General features: G+C 60.1%; 1 protein-coding gene across 1 annotated transcript in view; it reads right to left on the bottom strand.

The window, feature by feature from the left end:
- Positions 1–7,669: 7,669 nt before the first annotated feature.
- The window catches only part of ASS1 (argininosuccinate synthase 1), a 28,323-nt gene continuing 16,419 nt past the window's right edge, over positions 7,670–19,573 (bottom strand). Inside the window, 6 exon segments of the mRNA XM_082492508.1 lie at positions 7,670–8,058; positions 8,549–8,614; positions 10,147–10,303; positions 13,672–13,803; positions 18,020–18,084; positions 19,210–19,294. Coding sequence (XP_082348634.1) covers positions 8,004–8,058; positions 8,549–8,614; positions 10,147–10,303; positions 13,672–13,803; positions 18,020–18,084; positions 19,210–19,294 — 560 coding nt within the window. The 3' untranslated portion in view covers positions 7,670–8,003.

Below are 19,573 nucleotides of genomic sequence, written 5' to 3'. Positions count from 1 at the left end.
AAATAAATGCAGCCACTCCACGCGCTTGTCTGTCTGTGGGGGGAAAGGCCGGGCGTGCTGGGGGACCCTCTGCGGCAAAGGGGTGGGCAGTGGGATACTCTCGTCCCTGGGATGCAACCGGAGAGATCAACCGCCTCTGATCTCTCCTCCCCCCTTCCCACAACCAGGACAGGCCCAGAGCATCCCCGGGGAGGGATTTTTGGATGCTTCTCTGCTAGGCAAAAGTTCAAGCCCCTCTGTCTCCTTCCCAGCATGGAGCATCTCTCACTTTGACCCGATCTGCCCTCCAACGTGTGTCCGGGTCTCCATCCCCTCCGGTGAAACCCACCAGCGTCCTCCCAAGCTGCAGAGGAGCTTTCTCCTGTTGGCACGGGGCAGCCAAGTCTTCTCAGCCTTCAGCACCCAGAGCCATCAGCCGGGGGTCACAGGCACCGAGCCAAAAGTCACCAGCCTGGTGGGGTCTCAACAACTTCCTTGTCTCCCCACCTTGAGCTCCCATCCCACCGGCAGCGTGCCTGCCTGCGTTCCTGCCCGGGCAGGGGTCAGCAGGTAGGACAGAGAGCTCCAGGCAGCTCTGCTGGGTCCATCTGCTGGTCCATCCTGCTGCAAAGGGGGGTCTTGACCTGAACCCCACTCCCGGCTCTGCCACCATCCTCTCCAGCCGATCTGGACCTACCCAAGGCCACAGGGAACAGAAACACCCCCATCCTGCATCCCTGCCCCACCAGCCCCTGGGAAGCAGCTGAGACCCCGGGACTGATCCTGGTGGATATCGATGGTCCCTGTCACCTTCTGCTCGGTGGGGAGCCCCAGCTCCCGGCAGCATTGGACCCTCTCCGGCAGGAAAGCGCAATGCGGTGCGCGCAGGTCCTCGGCACAATTAGCCAACAAGTGGCTGTTTTGTGAGGGATTGTTGCTGATGTGTTTTAAGTGGCTTTCTGAGTGGAAAATGTGAGGCGCTGGAGAGGCCGGCAGACAAAGAGGGGGATGCATTAGGTTTTATTGGTCTGCTTCGCACACATCTGACATCACTCCACGGAGCAAGTCCTGCCTGGCTTTGGGGAAAAGGAAAAATAAAGCAAGAAAGAGGGGCCGAGGGTGCAGGGGCAGGGGGGGGGAGCGCGAGTGATTCAAGCAGGCAAGTGGGGGCTTAATAGCAGGAGACACTGGAGCAAACTCTGTCAACCAGATGGGACCCGGGTGCTGCGGGAGGAGAGGGGAATTAGCCAACCCGCGCTTTGTTCCAGCAGAAAGCGCGGCCCTCTCCCCCCAGGAGCTGCCTACGTGTGATATAATACGGCCCCTTTCAGCCGCTAAGCTGGCCAAGGACAAAAGTCACCGATAAATAGCGAGAGGGTGAGGCTGAAAGCAAAAGGCAGAGTTGCCAAGAGCCCCCCGCTTTCTCCTCGGGCCGTGCATCTGCCCTCGGCCGCCGGCCGCCGGCGTGGGGACCCGCGGGCACGGCGGTGCCGGGGCTGGGGGCGATGCCGTGGGCCGGGGCTGGGGACGGGAGGGGCCTCGGAGGCATGGTGCCTTCAGCAGGGGCAGTTGCAGCCTGTGAGGTGTTCGAGGGTCATCCCCATTTTCTCTGCCTTGATTCCCTTAGCCAAGCGGTGAGATAAGGGCGCCCGTGCCTCCGGCATCCCCCGGGGCAGACAGGCAAGGGATGGAGGCTGCTGTCCCGCCGTGCCTCCCGGCAGCCCACGGCTTGGGCTTATTAAGCCGATGTGCATCTTTTACCTTCACTTCCAGGCTCCTGTAAAAACACCCCCGACACCAAATAAAACAGTTCAAAAATCCTTTGCCCAGCCCCCAACGCCAGGGAGCCAGAAGCACACCCTACCGAGCGCTCTCTCTGATTGCGGCCGTCGGTGTCCCTCGGTCCCTCTGCCGTTCATCCAGAGCCCGGTGAGCACCTTGCACCCCCCCCCCCTGCCCACAGCACCCCCCTGCTGCCTGCTTTTGGGGGGAGGGGGGAGGCTCGAGGGCTGAAGCCACCCCAATTCCTCAGGTTTTGGACCCAAAGGCACGCCGGCCATCACGCCCAGCGCAGAGCTCGAGACCCACAAACGTTTGCTGGAAGGAGGAGACCCTGAACGCCCCCAGTCTGAGCTGCCCCCCTCCTTTGGGGTCTCCCTCCCCTCCCAGCCCAGCCAAGCACTAAACCAGCCATGGGGCTGTGCAAACAAGTGGGACCCCCTCTCCTCTCCCCCCCTCCCCCTGCTTCAAGGGGTCTTCCTTGCTCCTGCGGAAATATTGATCCGGATAAACCAGGGAGACACATTAGGTGCCCCGGGGAGGGTCAGGAGATGAGTGGCTCAGCTGGCCGCCCACCGGCCGGTGCCCACAGGGTCCAGGATGGGCGAGGGGAGCGCCGGGGGCCTCGGGAAGCCCCTTACGCCGCTGAGAGAGCCGGGGCCAAAGTGCTTTCGCCAAGGGGAGGTAAAACAAATCGATGAGGGGCCGCCGTGACACGCTGACCCTGGCGCTGAGCTGCGGTTTTAACGCATGACAGTAAATCTGGGCCGGGGGCTCGGAGGCAGATGGCTGGAGGGGGGAGGCGAGACGGGGCGCTTGCTGATGGGACGAGGGAAGGGCAAGAGCTCCCAAACCGAGCGGAGGCCAGCGGAGCCCCTGGGGAAGGGCGAGGAGGTGGGAGAGGGCAGCTCAGACACTGACATGGGGATAGGTGATGCCTCTGCCATGACCGGGATGCCCCTCGTAGCCGAGCATCACTCCTGAGTGGTCCCTCCTACCTCGGCACATGCCCTGGTCCAGCCGGGAGGGCTGCAGAGACACCTCAAGGCTTTCTCTAAACCCATTTCCATCCAGCCAAGGGGAAGCATCATCCCCTCCGAATGGAGGTCTTGATTTGCAGCCCTGGGCTCCTCGCTCCCACCTCCCATCTCTCACCCCCCGCCAAGGCCAGAGGAGAGGGCAGGAAGGCACCAACGGCTGTGGATCTGGTTACCTGCAGCCAACAAAACCTACCTGTGCCTTCCCGGCCTCTCCCCCTGCCCCCTTTCCGGGGGGATGGACCAGAAGGATGCCCCTGGCCCTCCCCGAGCATCGTCGGGTCGCTGCCCACCGCGATCGAGTGACCAGATGGACGGCGGGCTCGCACCACAGCCTCCTCTGTGGGTCCCTTGTCCCCCCCTCCTGAGCCAGCTGAGCTTTGACGCTCTGTCCCCCCGGGGCAGCCTTTTGTCAGGGGCGCGCAGAAGGGCCCCTGTGTCCCTCTGATCCCCGCCGGCCCCACGGCAGCGCGTCCCCGGCCGGAGCATAAAGCTGGCTTTCAGGGACCCGGCGTTGGGAAACTCCCAGGGAAGAAGCAAGGGAGCTTCTTGTTAAACGGGGAGACAAAGCCACCTTGTTAAGGGGTTTACAAAGGCGACCATCTCCTCCTTGCCTGGGAAGCTCGCGGCCGGCAACTCCCAACATCACCGGGGGGATGGCTTTCCCTCAGAAAGATGGAAACACTTAATAGCCGTGCTGTGCTGCAGCCCCGTGACCCATGGGCTGCCGTGAACTCGCTCGGAGCCACGTCTCCGCAGGAAAAGAGGGACCAAACGGTCATTGCTGGGGGTCCTTGTGGTTTTCCCGTGAGTGTGCTGCCGGTAGCAATATCCCTGCTGGGGGGAACCCCATCCTTGGCACTGCTGGACCATTACCAGCACCCAGGGACCACTGCTTGCCTAAAATTACACACTACTGGATAGCACAAGAGGATTTTTTCCCTCTCCTTCGGGAGAGGTAGGCAGGGGTCCCTTCCCACGCACCCCGCAGATGGGGAGATGGAGCCCTAGGAGGGGACGTGATGGGGAACAGAGTCCCACAGGGCACAGCCACGCAAGACCTCCCCAGTTTTCCATCACCCCTTTTCCTTGCACGGGCTCAGTGATCCATTTCTCCACCCAATAAAATAAAGTTTAAGCAAAAACGCAGCAGCCCCATAGCTGCTCAGTGCCCCTAGGAATTTCCTCTTAACACCCACCTATTCTTACTGTCTTCTGCAGGAAAAATTCCCTACCTCGAGCAGCGGGATTTTGACATGACCTTCATGGGGCTCCTCACCCCGTGGCCACATCCAAGCCCCCAGACGCGTTGCCCCAACCTGCGCATTGTTCCAAGTTGTTCTTGGCAACGCTCGCGCTAAAATCCACATGCATATTAAACCTTAAACCCAGTAATTACCTCTACCTCCAGAGAAACGGGAAAATTGATTTCGCCATAGTGATGCAGCAGGCTGCGGTAGCCGGCGTTGCCCGGTCAGCTTTTAAAAACCGGAGCCCCCCCCAGGCATGTACAAAGCCCACCCGGGCACGATGGCCGGCGGGGCAGGGGAAGGGGAGACCTGCTCCTGCTGGCAAGCCCTAGGGATGGGGCAAAAGGGGCCAAGCCCCGTGCGGTGAGCCCCGCCGGGCAGCGAGCACGTTGCCAAAAAAGCCGAGTTAACAGCAAGGAGCTTTCCCCCCTGCTTTTCCCTGTGGCACACACTCGCCTCCCACCTACGCTTGCAGGTGGCACTCTGAGGGGTTCGCGTCCCTCCTGGCATCGTCCCCACAACCTCCTCCTCCTCCTCCTCTCCCTGGGGAAATGCCATCCCCGGGCGAGCGAGGCTGGCGGACACGTCACCTTCGCTTTGAGCCCGCGAATGTGAGCTGCTGCGGCCGCCCGTGCTGCACGGTGCCACCCCGGGTGCCGGTCCTCCGCCGGGAAGCTCCGGCCATGGCTCTGCACCCCACGGCGCTGGGCTGGAGGCAGCTCTCCCTCGCCGGGACCAGCAATAAATTAGACTGCTGCAGCTTTAAAGAAGCGTGTCTGCTCCTTGGCTGGCTGCAGGGCTGGTGGCAGCAGGGAGAGCCGGAGGACACCTGCGGAGATCCTGTACAGCTGGGGAAGATTAGCCTTTTCCACTAGACAAGACCCATTACCATGTTCCAATATACCATCACTTCCGCTAGGAGAGCCTGCAGATGAGATATCGATTGCAGTGACCCCGGACAAGCACTTCCCCGGAGCCCGGGAGGGCGACAGAGCAGCCCCACGGTGCAAAGAAGGGGTGCAGCTTCCCAAAGGCATCCCCAGGGACCCCCATCCCCAGGGCAGTGAGGGGGAGCAGGCTGGAGCTCGAGCGATGGGCGACACTGCGGGGGGATGCACAGAAGAGCTCTGAAGCTCAGCAGTGACCCAGGTCCCTTCCCGGGGTCCCTCCCGCCTCTTCCCGAGGACGGGGACCCCCCAGCCCACACTCTCTGCCCTTACAGCCGGGTGGGTGTTGCAGAAACAAGCCTGCCACCTTGAAAGCCCCAAAGTTATCCCCAAAATGCCTCTGCCAGGGAGTTACCGGGTGGTTCAGGAGCGGCTCACACCACCCCGCTCACCCACCGCTTTTCTCTCCCGCTGCAACACCGGGCCGGCACCCCCAGCCCCCGAAATACCTCCCTGAGACGCACCAGGGGTGGAAGGATGCTGGGAAACTGCAAGGGGGGCAACGAGAAACCACCACATCATGGGAACTGGAAGGGCTGACGGTAATTAAAGCAGTAAAGTAATTAAACACGTGGTGCTTGTCTCCGAGCACCCTAGGGCTGCAGCCCCCGGTAGCCGTGCTGAGGGGAGAGGGCGGGCACTTGCTGGGTCCGCTCTCTCCTGCGAGCCCCCGATTTTCAGGAGTTTTTTTTCCTCCTGCAAGACTCGCATTGGGTGCGACTTGACTTTTCGAATACACCGAGCTCTGCTTTACCAGCACCATGTGCTTTCAGCCCAGTTGGAAGCAGCAGCTGGAAGCCGACACACGCTGCTCCTCCAAGGCTGACCACAGCCACGTCCACCACCACCTCTGAGAGGCGTCCGTCCGTCCGTCCGTCCACAGGCACCGTCCACCCTGCGCTGCCCGAGGAGCTGGAGCTGCCGTGGTACGCAGCATCCTCTGCCCTCGGCCAAAAACCTCATTGCACGTCCCTGGGGGTGCAGCGAGACACGGGGGGGCAGTCGGGGCACCCTCGGGTCCGGGCTCCCGAGTACTGCAGTGCGAGTGCCGGAGGAGAGGTGAGGCCATGGAGCTAAACGGCTTTTTTCCAGCTGACATTTTAAGCAGCCCGGGCAGAGGTGGTCCAGCCCATCCCATGAGCCCTCCACAGGCACCTCTGGCGTTTCTCAAGACTGGGGCACAAGAAGCTTCTGCCGTGACACGTTTTTTTGTTCCCTCCCAAAACAGACACCAGCTCCTCATTGCACCAAGTTCTTTCAAGGTCCGCTTTGCCAGTGGGCGCCTCTGCCATGGCCAAGCCCTGTCACTGCTGAGGATGGCCAGGGGGGGTGACACTCAGCTTACAGGGCTGCCCGTTGTCTCCTGGGCCAGGGCAGCATCCTTCTCTGGTGTGCGGGAGGGCGGCAGCTCTGTTCCCATCTTATTTTTTGGATGATGCCCCCAGGAGATGGCTCCTGGTGAGGTTTCAAGCCCTTTCCCCCACCCGGGAGGGGGCAGCTGTGGCAGGAAGAGGGCTGGCTCGACACTGGGCACCCACGCCGGGGGGGGCTCAGCAGCACACCCCCGCTGACCACCACAACCACCGCTGTGCGGCTCTGGGATGCTGCTCGCGCGGGACCCCCATGTGAAGCAGCGCTTTCAGCACGCACTTGCTGCTGAAATGGATGGGATGTAGGGAACGGGGCGGCCCCGTGCAGCATCACCCCTTCCCGCACCCCGCGGGGGTCGGACGGGCTCCACCAGCCCAGAAAACCATTTCTCTCCCCTCGCCTGACAACCCTCCGCTGCTTTCTCCTCCCAAGATGGTCGCTGCCAGTAATAGCAGGGAAAGTCACATCCAAGCTGGGAAAATAACATGTTATTTTCCCAGCTGTGATGTCAGAGCTTGTCACGCTCGCCGGCTCGGCAGCGGGGCAGGCAGGGCACGCCTGGACGTCCCCAAATGGCCACCAGGCCTGGCTGTCCCCCCAGGGGCTGTAAATGTGTTCTCTTTTGGCGGCAGCTCTGCTTTTGCTTCCCCAATATGCTGGAAAACGGCACATCGCTGCCACTGGGATAGGGCTGCTCAGTGCTCCGCGGCCGTGCTGGGCACCGCAGGATGCAGCATCGCTCCCAGCCCCGGAGAGCACCTCTGCTCCCGGCACGGGGACACCCACCATGGAGACACCCCAAACCGGGTCCTTCCCCATCATCGGCGGTGTGGAGCAGCAGTGCATCCCAGGTGTTTGCTGGGTTAGAAAGCGTTTTCTTTCTTTCCTCCTGCTTCCACCGTACGTTTCGGAGCAGGTGTCCCTTGCCGAGCCGACCCTGCATCCCGGCCAAGCGCTGCAGCCTGAGCCCCTGGGACGGAGGGAGCCTCAACCCACCCAGGCACGAAGCGGGAAAGAAACCCACTGCCCAGCCTGGGGCGAGCACTCCTCTCCTCCTCACCTCCCGCAACACCGTTGGACGACATTCCCCCTGTTTTTTTCCTTTTCAGCAAGCCCCAAGTCTGCTCTTAAAACGCACTGAAACGACGACAAAAGAGGACGGCTCAAATCCTCCTGACCCATCCCCGCCGCCCAGCTCGCCCCTCCGGACCCGCACCGCGCGGGGCGATGTCCCCCACTCCCCACCTTCGCAAGAAGGTACCGACAACCCACCCCCCCACCCCCCCCTTGTCCTTCAGAGGCACTTAATCCATTACAAATTTCACAAAGCCCGGCTCGGGGAAGCGCTGGGCCAGAAGAGCAAACAAACACGGCAGGAATAAAGCCCGGCTCTCAATGAGCGGACCCAGCGCGTGGCTGGGGGGGTTTTATTTCTTTCCCCACTTCTCCTCCGGCCGACCACCTTTTTTTTTTTTTTTTTTTTTTTAAATGATTGCATTTCACTTGCCGCCCCGTAACAAAGCCATCACCTCCGCCGTGACTCCAGGGAAACGAGTTACAATTACAAATTACCACCACAATTAGTGCTAGTTCTTAGAGAAATTAGAAAGGGGAGCGGGAGGCCGGCGTGCGAGTGATTGCTATTCATCCTGCTTTACGGTGACCTTGCTCTGGAGACGATGATATTCCTTCAGCCTGGAAACAGGATTTAAAAAAAAAAAAAAAATTAATTGTAAATTAACAGTAATAACACACATTTCCTTTCAATTAATTTAAGCAGAATGAGGGGGCGTGAAGAGCAGGCGTTTGTTAAGGCCTGTACAGTTTAATTATATTTTTTTTTTTTTCCACAAGATAATGTAATTAATTTATCTTAGAGGGGTGGGGGGACATGGCGGATCAGGGAGAACAAAGCAGTTAACAGGCAATGGAAAAATTAAGAGCCCATTATGTAAATGTGGCGTGTTTTACAGCTCTGGAGTTGGGGGGGTGTAGTATGGTGGGGTCTGAGAAATAAGTAAAATAACGAGGCCGGCTGTGCTGGGGAAGGCTGTAATTAGGCAGGGCTGGTGCCGGGGGGGACTCCATGCACCCCGAGAGCCCGAGCTGGGAAGGGGAAGGGCCTCGGGGGGGGCTGGGGGCTTTTCCCCCGCCTCGGGGAGGGTCCCGCCTCGACCCCGCAGACCTCAGCGAGTTGATGTTGATGAAGCCGGTGGCGTCGGCGGGCTCGTAGTCCCCTTGCACGTTCATGCTGCGGAGAGAAAGGCACTGTCAGTGGGGCGGGGGGGTCCCGGGGGGGCTTGGGGCTGCCTTTTGGGAAGGGAGAGGACAGGGGTGACCTCGGAGCTGGATGGTCCCCCGGGCCGGTGCCCGCTGACCCCCCCATCAGCTGCGTGGGGGTGCAGGGGGCTCGGGGCAGGGTCCCGTGGGTCCGGAGGGGCACGTGGGTCTGGAGCGGCACAGCCACAGGGCAGCCCCGATGGCCATCCCCGGGCTCCCCAAGTGCTGCTAGAGACACAGCCCCAAATTTCCCTCCGTCGACCCTCGTGCGCATCACCCCCTGCCTCCCTCTGCTCTTGCGTCAAGCAGGGATGCTCGCCCTGTCCCGGAGCCCTCCCCTGGGTACGGCTGTCCCGTGCCAGGCAGGGACATTGCCCTGGGTCCCAGGCAGGGGACGGGGTCCCGGGCAGGGGACGTTGCTCCGGGCAGGGCAGTGGTGCTGGAGGACACCCCCGGCACCGATGGGGTGTATGGCCGTGGTGGCCGGTGCCTCGGTACAACGCCGAGCGCATCCCGCTCCCCAAAGGCGGCAGCCACCCACCGAATCCCAACTCTGATGGTTTCCTACATCCCCAAAACACACACACGGCTCGTTTCCCAGAAACCACAAACCTTAAAAGAGGAAGGGGGGGGAATAAAGAAGAAGAAAAAAAAAAAAAAAAAAAAGAAAGAGTTTACAATGATTTTACCTCCCCTGACGGGCTACAGAAAAACCTCTGTGCTTTTATTTTTGCTCATTCGAGTGGTTCTGACCTGCTCTATAATTACGTTACTTTCTACCTACTGTGCAGAGGCATTTCCACACAGCTCTGCCTCTCACAGCTTTCTCTCGGGTTCCTGTGACGCCGTCACTCAAAGGCTTTCAAACCAGCGATGTAGAAATCAAAAAGAAAAGGAAAATGGTTGGAGACGCAGGGAGAATAAGTGCCCCTGCTTTTCTCTCCCTCTCTCTTTTTCCTCCGTCCCACCCCCCTCCATCCTCCTTTTTTTTCTTCCCTCTTTTTTTTTTTTTTTTTTTTTTTTTAATACTTTATTCATTTAATCTCTCCAAGTGAGAGTGCGAAGCATAATGAAGGGTTGGGACAGATTATTAGGAGCTGTTGATTTTGAGGGGGAGGGAAGGGGAGAAAAAAAGCCACAGAAGAGAAAGAGAGAAGATAATTTGACATTTACTCCGACTGATCTAAACTCATTCGGGTGTATTTATGGCTTATAAAGTGTTTAGAGAGATTGAAAGGGGTTGAGGGAGGGCTGGGGGGGGAGTGAGCGAGCGAGAGAGAAAACAACGTGAAGAAAAAGGCAAGCCAGAGGAAAAAAATAATATTGACTTGAAAACAGGGCTCGTGCTTCGGACGGGCGCTTGGCTGGGAGGACACTGTCCCTGATGTCACCAGGGATGGGATGGGATGGGATGGGGTGGGGTGGGGCGGAGCGGGATGGGACAGGACAAGGTGGGATGGGATGCTCGCTGCCACCACCCCCGCCCACCCAAGCCCCGCTCACCTCACCAGCTCCTCGTTGTACAGTGAGCGCGGGGACTCCCTGCCCAGGATGTAGACCTGGCCCTTGAAGACGGAGAGGCGCACGGTGCCCACCACCGCCTCCTGCGAGCGCCCGATGCACTGCCGGAGAAACTCGCACTCGGGGCTGTGCCAGAAGCCTGCGGGCAGGAGGCAGGGTCAGCGGGGGCTCGGGGGGGGCAGGGTGCCCATACAGGGTGGTCCCCCCGGGCTAAGTCCTGCAAGGCAGACCCTACTGATTTACGAGGGCAGGGATGCAGTCACAGGACTGGGAGAGGTGCGAGGACACCCAGGTTCAGCTCTGAGTGATGGAGAGCCCACCTGTGTCCCTTCCCTTTGGTGGCCCTCAGGTTCCCACCCGGGAGAGGATGCTGGAACCGGCTGGGGGGGAAGAGGCAGCGGTGCCATCCTCCTTCCAGCTCCACCGGGTGGGGGTGATCGCAGAAATTAAAAGCTCTGTTAAACGAGTATGAAACCGCCACCCAAAACACACCATCTCGGGAGGGTCAGGTGGAGACAGACAGATGGACGTAGAACTGGAGAGGGGGGGAAGGAGTTGCCATCCACCGAGGCCGGCACGGATGCACGGAGGGGCCGTGGCCCTGCCTGTCGCCCCCGTGCCCCCTCCTGCCCCTAAGCGGGGTAATTAGCCGGGGAGCCCTCGGAGACCTGGAATAAAGCCTGGGAGATGGAGAAGGAGATAGAGGCAGAGAGAGAAAGAGCCCATTCACCGCCCTCCGGTCATCCCCAGGTTTTATCTCTCCCATCGCCCTCCCGCTCGCACACCGGTGCCCTCTCACCTTTCCCGTCCCAGCTGGGCTCCGGGGCCGAAGCCATTAAAGAAACAAACAATTTCTTTTGTTGTTTGGCCTCGCCGCCCCCCCCCCCCCCCTTCCCGAGCGAGGCCGTACCCTGCAGCCTTGTCCCTGGGATCCGCGTCGCCCTCCTCCACGGCACGGCGTCACAGCCCTGCAACCTCTCACCACCAAAAGCACCTCCCTGACCCAGAGCCCCCCAACCCCCCCTTGGCCACCCCACCATGGCACAGCCGGGGGCGTCGGGGACCCCCTCCCCGCAATCAGCCCCCCCCCGCAGGCGGGGACCCCGGCTCCGGGCAAACAAACCCCTCTTTTTTCATAACCACCCTCCAGGTGCGACTCTTCAAACACCAGGATCGATGTAGGGCTGTTGCATCCCCCCAAAAAATAAATCTGAGACACATTAAAATAATAACCAGCTACTTAAATCCCGACTCCAACAGCTCCAGGTGCGAGGAAGCATCCCCCCCTCCCTCGCCCCCCACCGCAGACACATTCCCCACTGGAAGCGATCCCCCTTAATGACCTTCCCGCCTTGTAACCACGATCCTGCCCTAATCACGGCGCGGGTCGGGGGACAATGGCATTTCCGCACCTGGCCGTACCTGCCGGGACGGGAACTGGCTTCAAAGCCGCCCTCCACAATGGGATCAATGGGGACGGAGGGGGAAGATAAACACTAATTCTCCTAAAATCAGGGACTAGTTGCAATAATGAGGTGTTAAAGGAAGGTGAGCTTGAAAGCCTGGCCTCCGGCGTGGGGACCCAGGGGTGCTGTTTGCACCCCGCTGGGGTTGTTCCTTGTCTAGGACAGTCTAGGAGCGGGCTGAAAATCCCCAGGGATTCAGCATCTGGAGCCAGGGGAACAGCAGCCTTCGCCTGGCAGAGGTGGGGAGGGAGAAGCGAAATCACCATTTCCCCGAGTGACTCTTTAAGCTGGTGGCTTCACAACAAGCGAGTGGTTAGAAATAAATAAACAAACAGGTTTATGCTTAAAGTTGAAAAAAAAAGACAAAAAAGTCAAAATAAAGGCAGCCCAGGACAAAGTCTAATAAAAATAGCCAGAGGCAGGAGCAGCAACAGAGAGAGAATTAAGGCAGGGGCTGTGACTGAAGGGGAAGGCAACCGAGACTCCTGCAGCCCCAGCAGCCCTCGCCCCGCCAAGGCCCTAAAATACGGTTTAAGCAGCAACGGGCGTTAAATGCCAGTTGCCAAGGAAGACACAGGAGGAGTCCTTGGAGGGGAAGGTGCTGAGGACAAGCACAGTCATCAGAAACTGCAGGGGAGAAAACAACTTGACCCAGTCCCGCTGGATCTGCTGCTGCCCAAAGCCCGAGCTCCTGGAGTCAGGTTATTTCCACGGGAAGATCCCATGGGAATCACCCCAGCCCTTGCAGTTGGAGAGAAACGCCTGAAAAGCGATGGGAGGAGAAACCGGGAGGCTGAGAAACTAGGACATGTGAAAAATAAAACTGTTGTTTGTCCAAAGGGCAGGAATCCTGCCCGGCGTGGGGTCTCCAGGGGTGTCAGCTCTGAACAGGGCAGGGCTGCTCGGAGCCGTGCAGCCGGTACCCGGGGGTGGGCAGCGGGGTCCTGAGTCCCCCTACAGCATTTCGGGCTAACCCTGCTTCCTTCAACTTCGCACCAGCGACCGAGTCAGGGTCGATCCACGGAGCAGACCCCGGGGCAGTGCTGATGTCCCCCTCCGGGGGTGCCTTTCCTGCCCTCCCCTCCCCCCAACCAAGCGCTGTGTTTCTGCAGCACTCTCCCCAGTGGCACAGGGGGACTGAGCTGAGACCCCTCAAACTCAGCCCACGCGGGCGGCTGCGCAGACCCGAGCTGGAGCTGCCGGGGGCACTGCAGGGGGAAGGGCAAAGGGCTTTATGTTTGTCCCTAACTGCGAGTGTGAGCCGGTGTCCCCTTGTCCCTTATGGCTCCCAGCCCACCCCGGCTGTGCTGGAAGCCCCTCCGGCAGCCCCCGGCCAAGCCCCAACCCGCAGTGCCCCTGTGTGGGCTGCACACCGCATAGCACGGCCAGGACCCTCCTGTCCCCTCCCGCAGCCCCCCGGACCCCGGTGGCCACAACCGCATCATCTCGAGAGCCCCTCGTGCCACGCACCCCTGCGCTGCTCCCTGCCGGGGCATGGGGAGAGGTCTCCGGCTTCGAACCCCACCGCGGGGACGGCCGTGCCGGGAGCTCGGGTGCTCGCGTGCCCCATATCCCGGCGTGCTCCGGGCGCCGTGGGGCGAGGGCAGGCAGAGAGATGGAGGGAGAGCTGGGGAAAGGTGGCATGAGGGGGACAACAGGATGATGAATTGCCACCTGTGAGACAGACATCCCAATGTGTTGGATGGGACAAAGCAGTAGCACAGGGCTGGGAGAGATGCTGGGAGAGATGCTGGGAGCATCCCCTCCCAGTAAGCCCTCGTGGAAGGTGGCATCCCCTCCTGAAGGCAGGCGTGGAGCCCCCTCGGCATGAAAAAAAAGGCAGGTTTAGGGTTAGAGCTCAGCCCTGGGCATGAGCAAACCCATCTCTTCCCCCACGAATAGCCTCCAAACCCACACCTGAATTTTACAGCCCTGAGCGTGTGTACCAGTGGGACCTGCACCCTCCGGTAGCGACGAGGGAGGAGAAGGAAGGCTGGGAGGATGCTGCGGCGGCATGGCCGGACCAAAGGACCGTACGTACCGTTGTACACCAGCTCGGAGAATTTCAAGGCGAGCCCTTGCTTGATTTTCCGTACTTCCCGGTCCATGGTGAAGGCCTCGATATCTAAATGCGCATGGTATAGGATCGTTCCCGCTGGGGTCTCATAGATACCTAGCCATTTTTCCAGGCAGGGGGAAAAGCAGAAAAAGAGAGAGAAACGAATGAGACCAAAACTGTCAGCAAATGACAAAAAATAATGACTTGGCTGACAGAAGGAGCTGTGGTCGAGCGCATTCAGTCCCAGCTTGCTGTAAAATGCATCTGTCATTATATTCATGCTGGGGCCGAGACAGTCCACTCCGCACCTTGCGGAGAAAATTTCTAGATTCCCCTCTTTGAAGAGGCACTCTGACGAGGCTAAATGACAGGGTTTGGGAACCGATCCCCCCACCGATCCGTGCCCAACGGTCTGCGGCTGAAAACCTGTAATTAAAGGAACGACGCGGGGCACAGGCACAGGGAGCGGAGGGCCTGAAATACCCTCCTCTCCCCTCGGCTGGCGAGAAAGAGCCCCGCGCGTCTGCTGCGAAGCAATGAGGCTACCTGCGGGCTGGGAGGGCAACCTCATTTGGGGCTGCCGGGGCCCCCCCCGAGCCCCTTCCCGCCTGCCCCCACTGTTGCACGAGGCCTGGGGATGGAGGGATGCTTCATTATTTCTGCGATGGGGGCTAACGCCGCGGGCGAGCTGCTCCCTTTGTTCCAGCTGCTCAGGGCTTATTTGCCGCATAAGGTGTTTGCTTGGTGTTTAAAGAGAAGGGCGGCCGTGCAGTGCTCCGCTCTGGGTCACAGGCGGGTGGAAAGCCGGTGGGGGAAACGCTGAGCCAGTCCGGCAGCGAACACGCAGCGGGCACGGCTCTAACCTGCCCGTGGTCAGGGCTGCTCCGCCAGCACGTCCCTGGCCCCTGCCCGCTGGTGGGGACGGTCCCCTGCCAACGCCGAGCATCTGTGCTATGGCACGGCCGCGGGAACGGCAAAGGGCACCCGCACGTTGGGTTTTGCCGGCACACAACAAAAGCCCATTAGGAAACCATCCCCAGCGAAGGGGATGTGCCCCCAGCCAGCCCCAGCCCTGAGCGGGGGCGAGGGGGGCCCACGGGGCTGTCACGGGGGCCAAAACGCACACGGGGCTCTGCCCGCTCAGCGCCCCGGAGAGCGGCACAGGCTCAAGCATGTCCCGTCCTGGGGTGGCCACGGTCCGGTGGACACAGCAGGAGCCCTATCCACCACGGCAGCCCAAGCCGCTTCCATCAAACCTCATCCCTACCAGGGTCCAGGATCTCAGCATCCCACAGGCACGGGATGGGTCTCCATCCCAAAGGAGAGCCACCCTCTCCTCTCAGGCCACCCCGGCGATGTTGCAGCGCGCTCCTGGGGGGCGGGTGAGGGGGTGCTCGCCGAGCACCCATCCCCACGGGGCTGTGGGAAGAGACAGCCGAGTTAACCCCAAAAACCATCTGTCCCCACGGGCACGGCGGTGGCCCAGGGGCTCAGAGGGCTGCTGTACGCCCCCTCCAGCCCCCGACCGTGAAGGTAACACCATTAATATTCCCTCGCCTTCCTCTTGGGAGATTTTAAAGCCAATTTGGGCTGACCGAAAGGTTTGGGTTTGTGTCTTCACCCTCCTGCCCGTCTGCCTGGACCCCTGCCCGTCCCGTTCGACCTGATGCTAGAGGACCAGGGAGCGGAGCGTGACAGCCAGGGCGGAGGGGAGCTGACAGCCATGCTCCCGGTCTCGCCACCGAGGAGACAAGAGACACCTTCAAAGTGACACTCGCAGCATCTCCAAGTGTCTATTTTCATCTCCCCGTGTTTACAGGAAAAAGACAGAGGTGTCAGCACTGCAGCCTGGCGAAGCTTCAATCACCCCGTAATTACCGCTGGGGAAGGGGGGGACCGGAGCAGGGGGGGGACGTGGAGGGGGGCAGCCACGGAGACAGCTGCCGCTGCTTAAAATTTTCTAATTTGTAACCTCGGCTGTCAGTTCACCTCCATCCGAGCAATTTTGCTGTTCTGAGTGCGGGCTGTCACTCCTGACGGCATCTGCGGGATGGGACGGGATGCGGTGGCTTCCCGAGGGGAAGGGGAGGGCGATGATGTCCACGGGAAGATGCTGCCCAAATTTCTACCACTGGTCTAGGGCTGAGACCGAGCGTGGCCTGGTATGGGTTCATCGCAGGGAAGGGGATTTCCACTTTCCTCTTCCGTCTGCTCAGAGCATCGAGGGGAGGAAAAGGGAAAAAGAAGGAGGAAAAGCTCCAGCCGAAGGCAGCGCTCGGCTCTTTTGGCAGCGGCCGTCCCCTCCTTCCCGCTTCCTCCCCACTGATTTCATTTACTTCACTTAATTAGCCCCCCTTCGGAGTTAAAAAGATAATTTGATAATGAGGATGTGAAAAGGCGGGAGAGGCAGGGCCGGGCTCCTGCTCGCAGCCACGAGCCCCCGGCCGAGCCGTGGCCCCCCCAGCCGGCTGCAGCGCCGCTCCCCGGCACCCCCTAATTACCCACCCTCCTCCCACTAAAACAAATATGGCAAAATCGAGTTAATAGGGCTTAAAAGGCTGCCGTGGGCATGCTCAGCTCGCCCCTCGCCCATTAGGCCTTAACGAAGCTCAATTAGGAGCTTAGTAAAAATCAATGCAAATGAATTTTTCTCTTCCCCGACTCCCCGGGTCTGGGAGGTGATGGAGAGGAGGCACCTGGCGGGAGCCTCCGCTGCCACCACAGGAGATGCCACCTCCACCTTCACCTCCACGGCCATGGCAGGCTCTTGCCGTGCTGCTGACTGGCCGTGCCTCAGTTTCCCCTGCAGAGCGGGGGGCCCTCTGCTGCCCCCAGGAACGCGCAGAGCCCCGAGCCGTCGGGGCCACCGCACGCCACTGGGATTTAAGAGATCATCTACTCCCACCCGCGAGCCTGGGTCCTGTCTCCTGCCCCATTCACCCTAATCCCATTTGGGGTCCAAAATGTTCCTGGCAGTGCGGTGGTAGGGTCACCCCGAGCTGCCCTGCACCCCGAAACCCCCGAGGGGAGGCAGCGCCCTCCTGCTCCGGCCCCCTCCCATCCCAGCGCTCCATCTCTCCTGCAGAACATCTCTCGGAGCAGATCTCTGGGAGGTTTCTGTAAATCCCAAGGAGCAAAACCGGGGGCAGGATCCTGCTCAAAGCAAGGGGGAAAACCCGCCACCAAGGTCTCGTCCCCAAGGTGTACGCACCAGCCCCCCCCCCCCCCCCCCCCCCGAAAGCCGGGTCCTCCCGCGTCTGCCGGCGCACAAACACGGCGGCGATCACTTGGCAATGTCACGCAGGAGACAGACATGACAGTTAAATGGGGTTTAGGGAAATTATTAAATGCTGGAAGGGTCACTTGAGCGTGTCAGTGGCTCTTAAAAAAAAAAATAAAATAGATTTTGACAAATTACTCAGCATCCTGCATGCAAATGCACAAGCTGGTGCGTGCGGTTTGGGGTTGGGGTTTCTTCTTCCTCCTTTGGGTTTTAATTTGATTATTCAAACTCAGATCAAATGATTTGGGGTTTTGTTTTTCGCCTTCCGTGGCTGATGCTCTTGCAAAGGGGCTGGTGCCCTGCGGTGGGGAGGGAGACCGCGGGCTGAGTCTTATCAAAATATTTGCCGATGCTCTGCACTAAGGGCAGGTTTAAAGAAAGGGAGCGTCTAATTAGGTATTAACGAGATTTAAAGCAAAAGAGCGGGCGCAAGGAGATGGGAAGCGATGACGAGCCCTCTTGTTACTTAGTTCTGCGCGGGGCAGCTCACTGCCTCCGGAGATTTCTTATGAGGCTGATCCTACTGGATGATCAATACTAAGAGTCACAGCCTCGCAAACACAGAGATAAATCAAAGAATTGGCTTGAAAAAGCGCTCAGCGACTTGCCTCGGCCTCCCGCGCTTTGTACCTGCGTTACAGAGCCTCGCGCCCCCCGGGACCTCCCACGAGCATCCTCCCACAGGCGCCCACAGCTTGGCATTTCTCCCACCGGGAACAGGTCTCACCCGAGACCCGAGGTCTCCGGTGGCACCGGGACCCCAGGGCTGGAGCGAACAGTGGCACCGGCAGCAAGTGGGCAATTGCCTTCATTGGAGGGGAGAAGTCCCTGTCACAGGGAAACCTTGGTCAAAAGCTGACGGGAAGGGAGCGGGTGAGGGCTGCCAGTGTGACCTGAGCCGGAGCGCCCTGCTGATGCTCAGCACCCACCACGGCCACCCAGGGGACCCCTCCCCTCCTTTTTTTTTTTTTTTTTTTGTTTGTTTGTTTGTTTGTTTTTTTCCTGTTTTTAGGGCAGGGATGTCACTGCTGGCAGGTGGCCGCTCACCTCTGGACTTCATCCCGACGAAGCGGTTCTCCACGATGTCGATGCGCCCGACGCCGTGCTTGCCCCTGCGGAGGAGAAAGGAGGCTGCAGCAGCCTCAGCCCCGCAGCGGGACGTGGGCGGCCATGGGAGGTGGGTCAGAGGGGTGGACAATGGGGGACAAACCCCAAATGACAGCGTGGCCAACCCCTGAGCAGCACTGGTGACCATCCATAGTGGACCCCAGATAGGGCAGGTGACAAAGAGATGGATTTTCTCTCCTTTTCCCCTCCTCTTTGCTGTGCCACCAGCCTCTCCATCCTTGCTTGCCACTGGGGCCGGCAGCACCGCAGGCAGCAGTGATACTCGGGCCACCAGAAAATAAACCATGCAAGGAGACAGGACACGCCACAGCTGTATTCCCCATGGCCAAAGCAATACTAAAACCACTTAATTAACATTTAAAAAGTGAACTACATGGAAAAGTTCATTCCCATTCAACGTCGGCAGGATAAAGGCAGAGGCACAAAGGAGGATGGCCGGGGACTGGGTGGCACTTGGCGAAGGGCAGGAGGAGTGGGTGCCCTCATGAGTGCTGCTGTATTTTTGGGCAAGCCCCTGGGGATGGCTCAGCCCTGGCAGCAGCAGAAAGCAGGCACGGGGGTGGCGCGGGGCAGAAAACCCCAAAGGAGCTGCTGCTGCGGAGGTGGGGGGGGACAGGGTGATGGACCCAGCTGAGCATGGCTGTGAGCCCCCAAAACCCCAAATTTCCACCCCAAAGGGGCACTGAGCCCCCTTGGGCAGGCAGGACGAGGTGGTGCCCCCCGTGATGTGGGAGCTGGGGGCCGGGGGCTGAGCCGGGAGCAGGGCAGAGGGTACCCCGGGGGCTGAGCAGCCCTCACCCAACCGTGTGGTTGGGGCAGCCGGTAAAGGCGGAAGGTGTTAATAAGACTTTTTAGCCCTCCTCGTGTGCAGAGAGAATAAACCCTAAGTACTCCTGTGCTCGTGGACTGCACCTCCAGCTGCGCTTGCTGGTACGTATGGCACAACTGGGACCATCCCATCCTCACGCGGCTGACCACCATCCCTGGGCTCATCGGGATGTGCTGCGGCGAGCATCCCGCTTCCACCCCACCCTGGGGACCCTGCCCTCGCCCCCGCTGCCAGCTGGCGGGGAGGTGGCAGTGGTGGCAGGGGACAGTGTGGCACTCACGCGATGTCGTTCAGGTAGATGAAGAGCTCGAGGGCCGCGGAACGAGTGGCTCCGTCCCCAGCATTGGTGACCTTCACGGGGACACCTGCGGAGGCGGGGAGGGAGGACGGGCAGGATCAGCCGGTGTCAGGATCCCCCCGGAACATCACCCCTCGGGCGTTAAATAGATGTGACAGATATGAACTCTAAATAACTTCTTAAAAAGGCATATCCAAGCTGGTGCAGGGGGGAGGTGAGGGGAGGGGGACCCACCTCGGGAGACAAGTGAAATAAATAAATAAAAAAGGCCATAAAAACGTCGCCTCCCCCCCCACCCCCTTTCCCCCCTCTCCTCTCCCTCTCTCTTTTTTAGGGCCTGTGAAAT

The sequence above is a fragment of the Vanellus vanellus genome (assembly GCF_965231255.1).
Source record: "Vanellus vanellus genome assembly, chromosome: 18".
NCBI classification, from domain to species: domain Eukaryota; kingdom Metazoa; phylum Chordata; class Aves; order Charadriiformes; family Charadriidae; genus Vanellus; species Vanellus vanellus.
The sequence above is the reverse complement of the archived record's forward strand: the minus strand, read 5'-3'. Positions and strand labels throughout refer to the sequence as shown.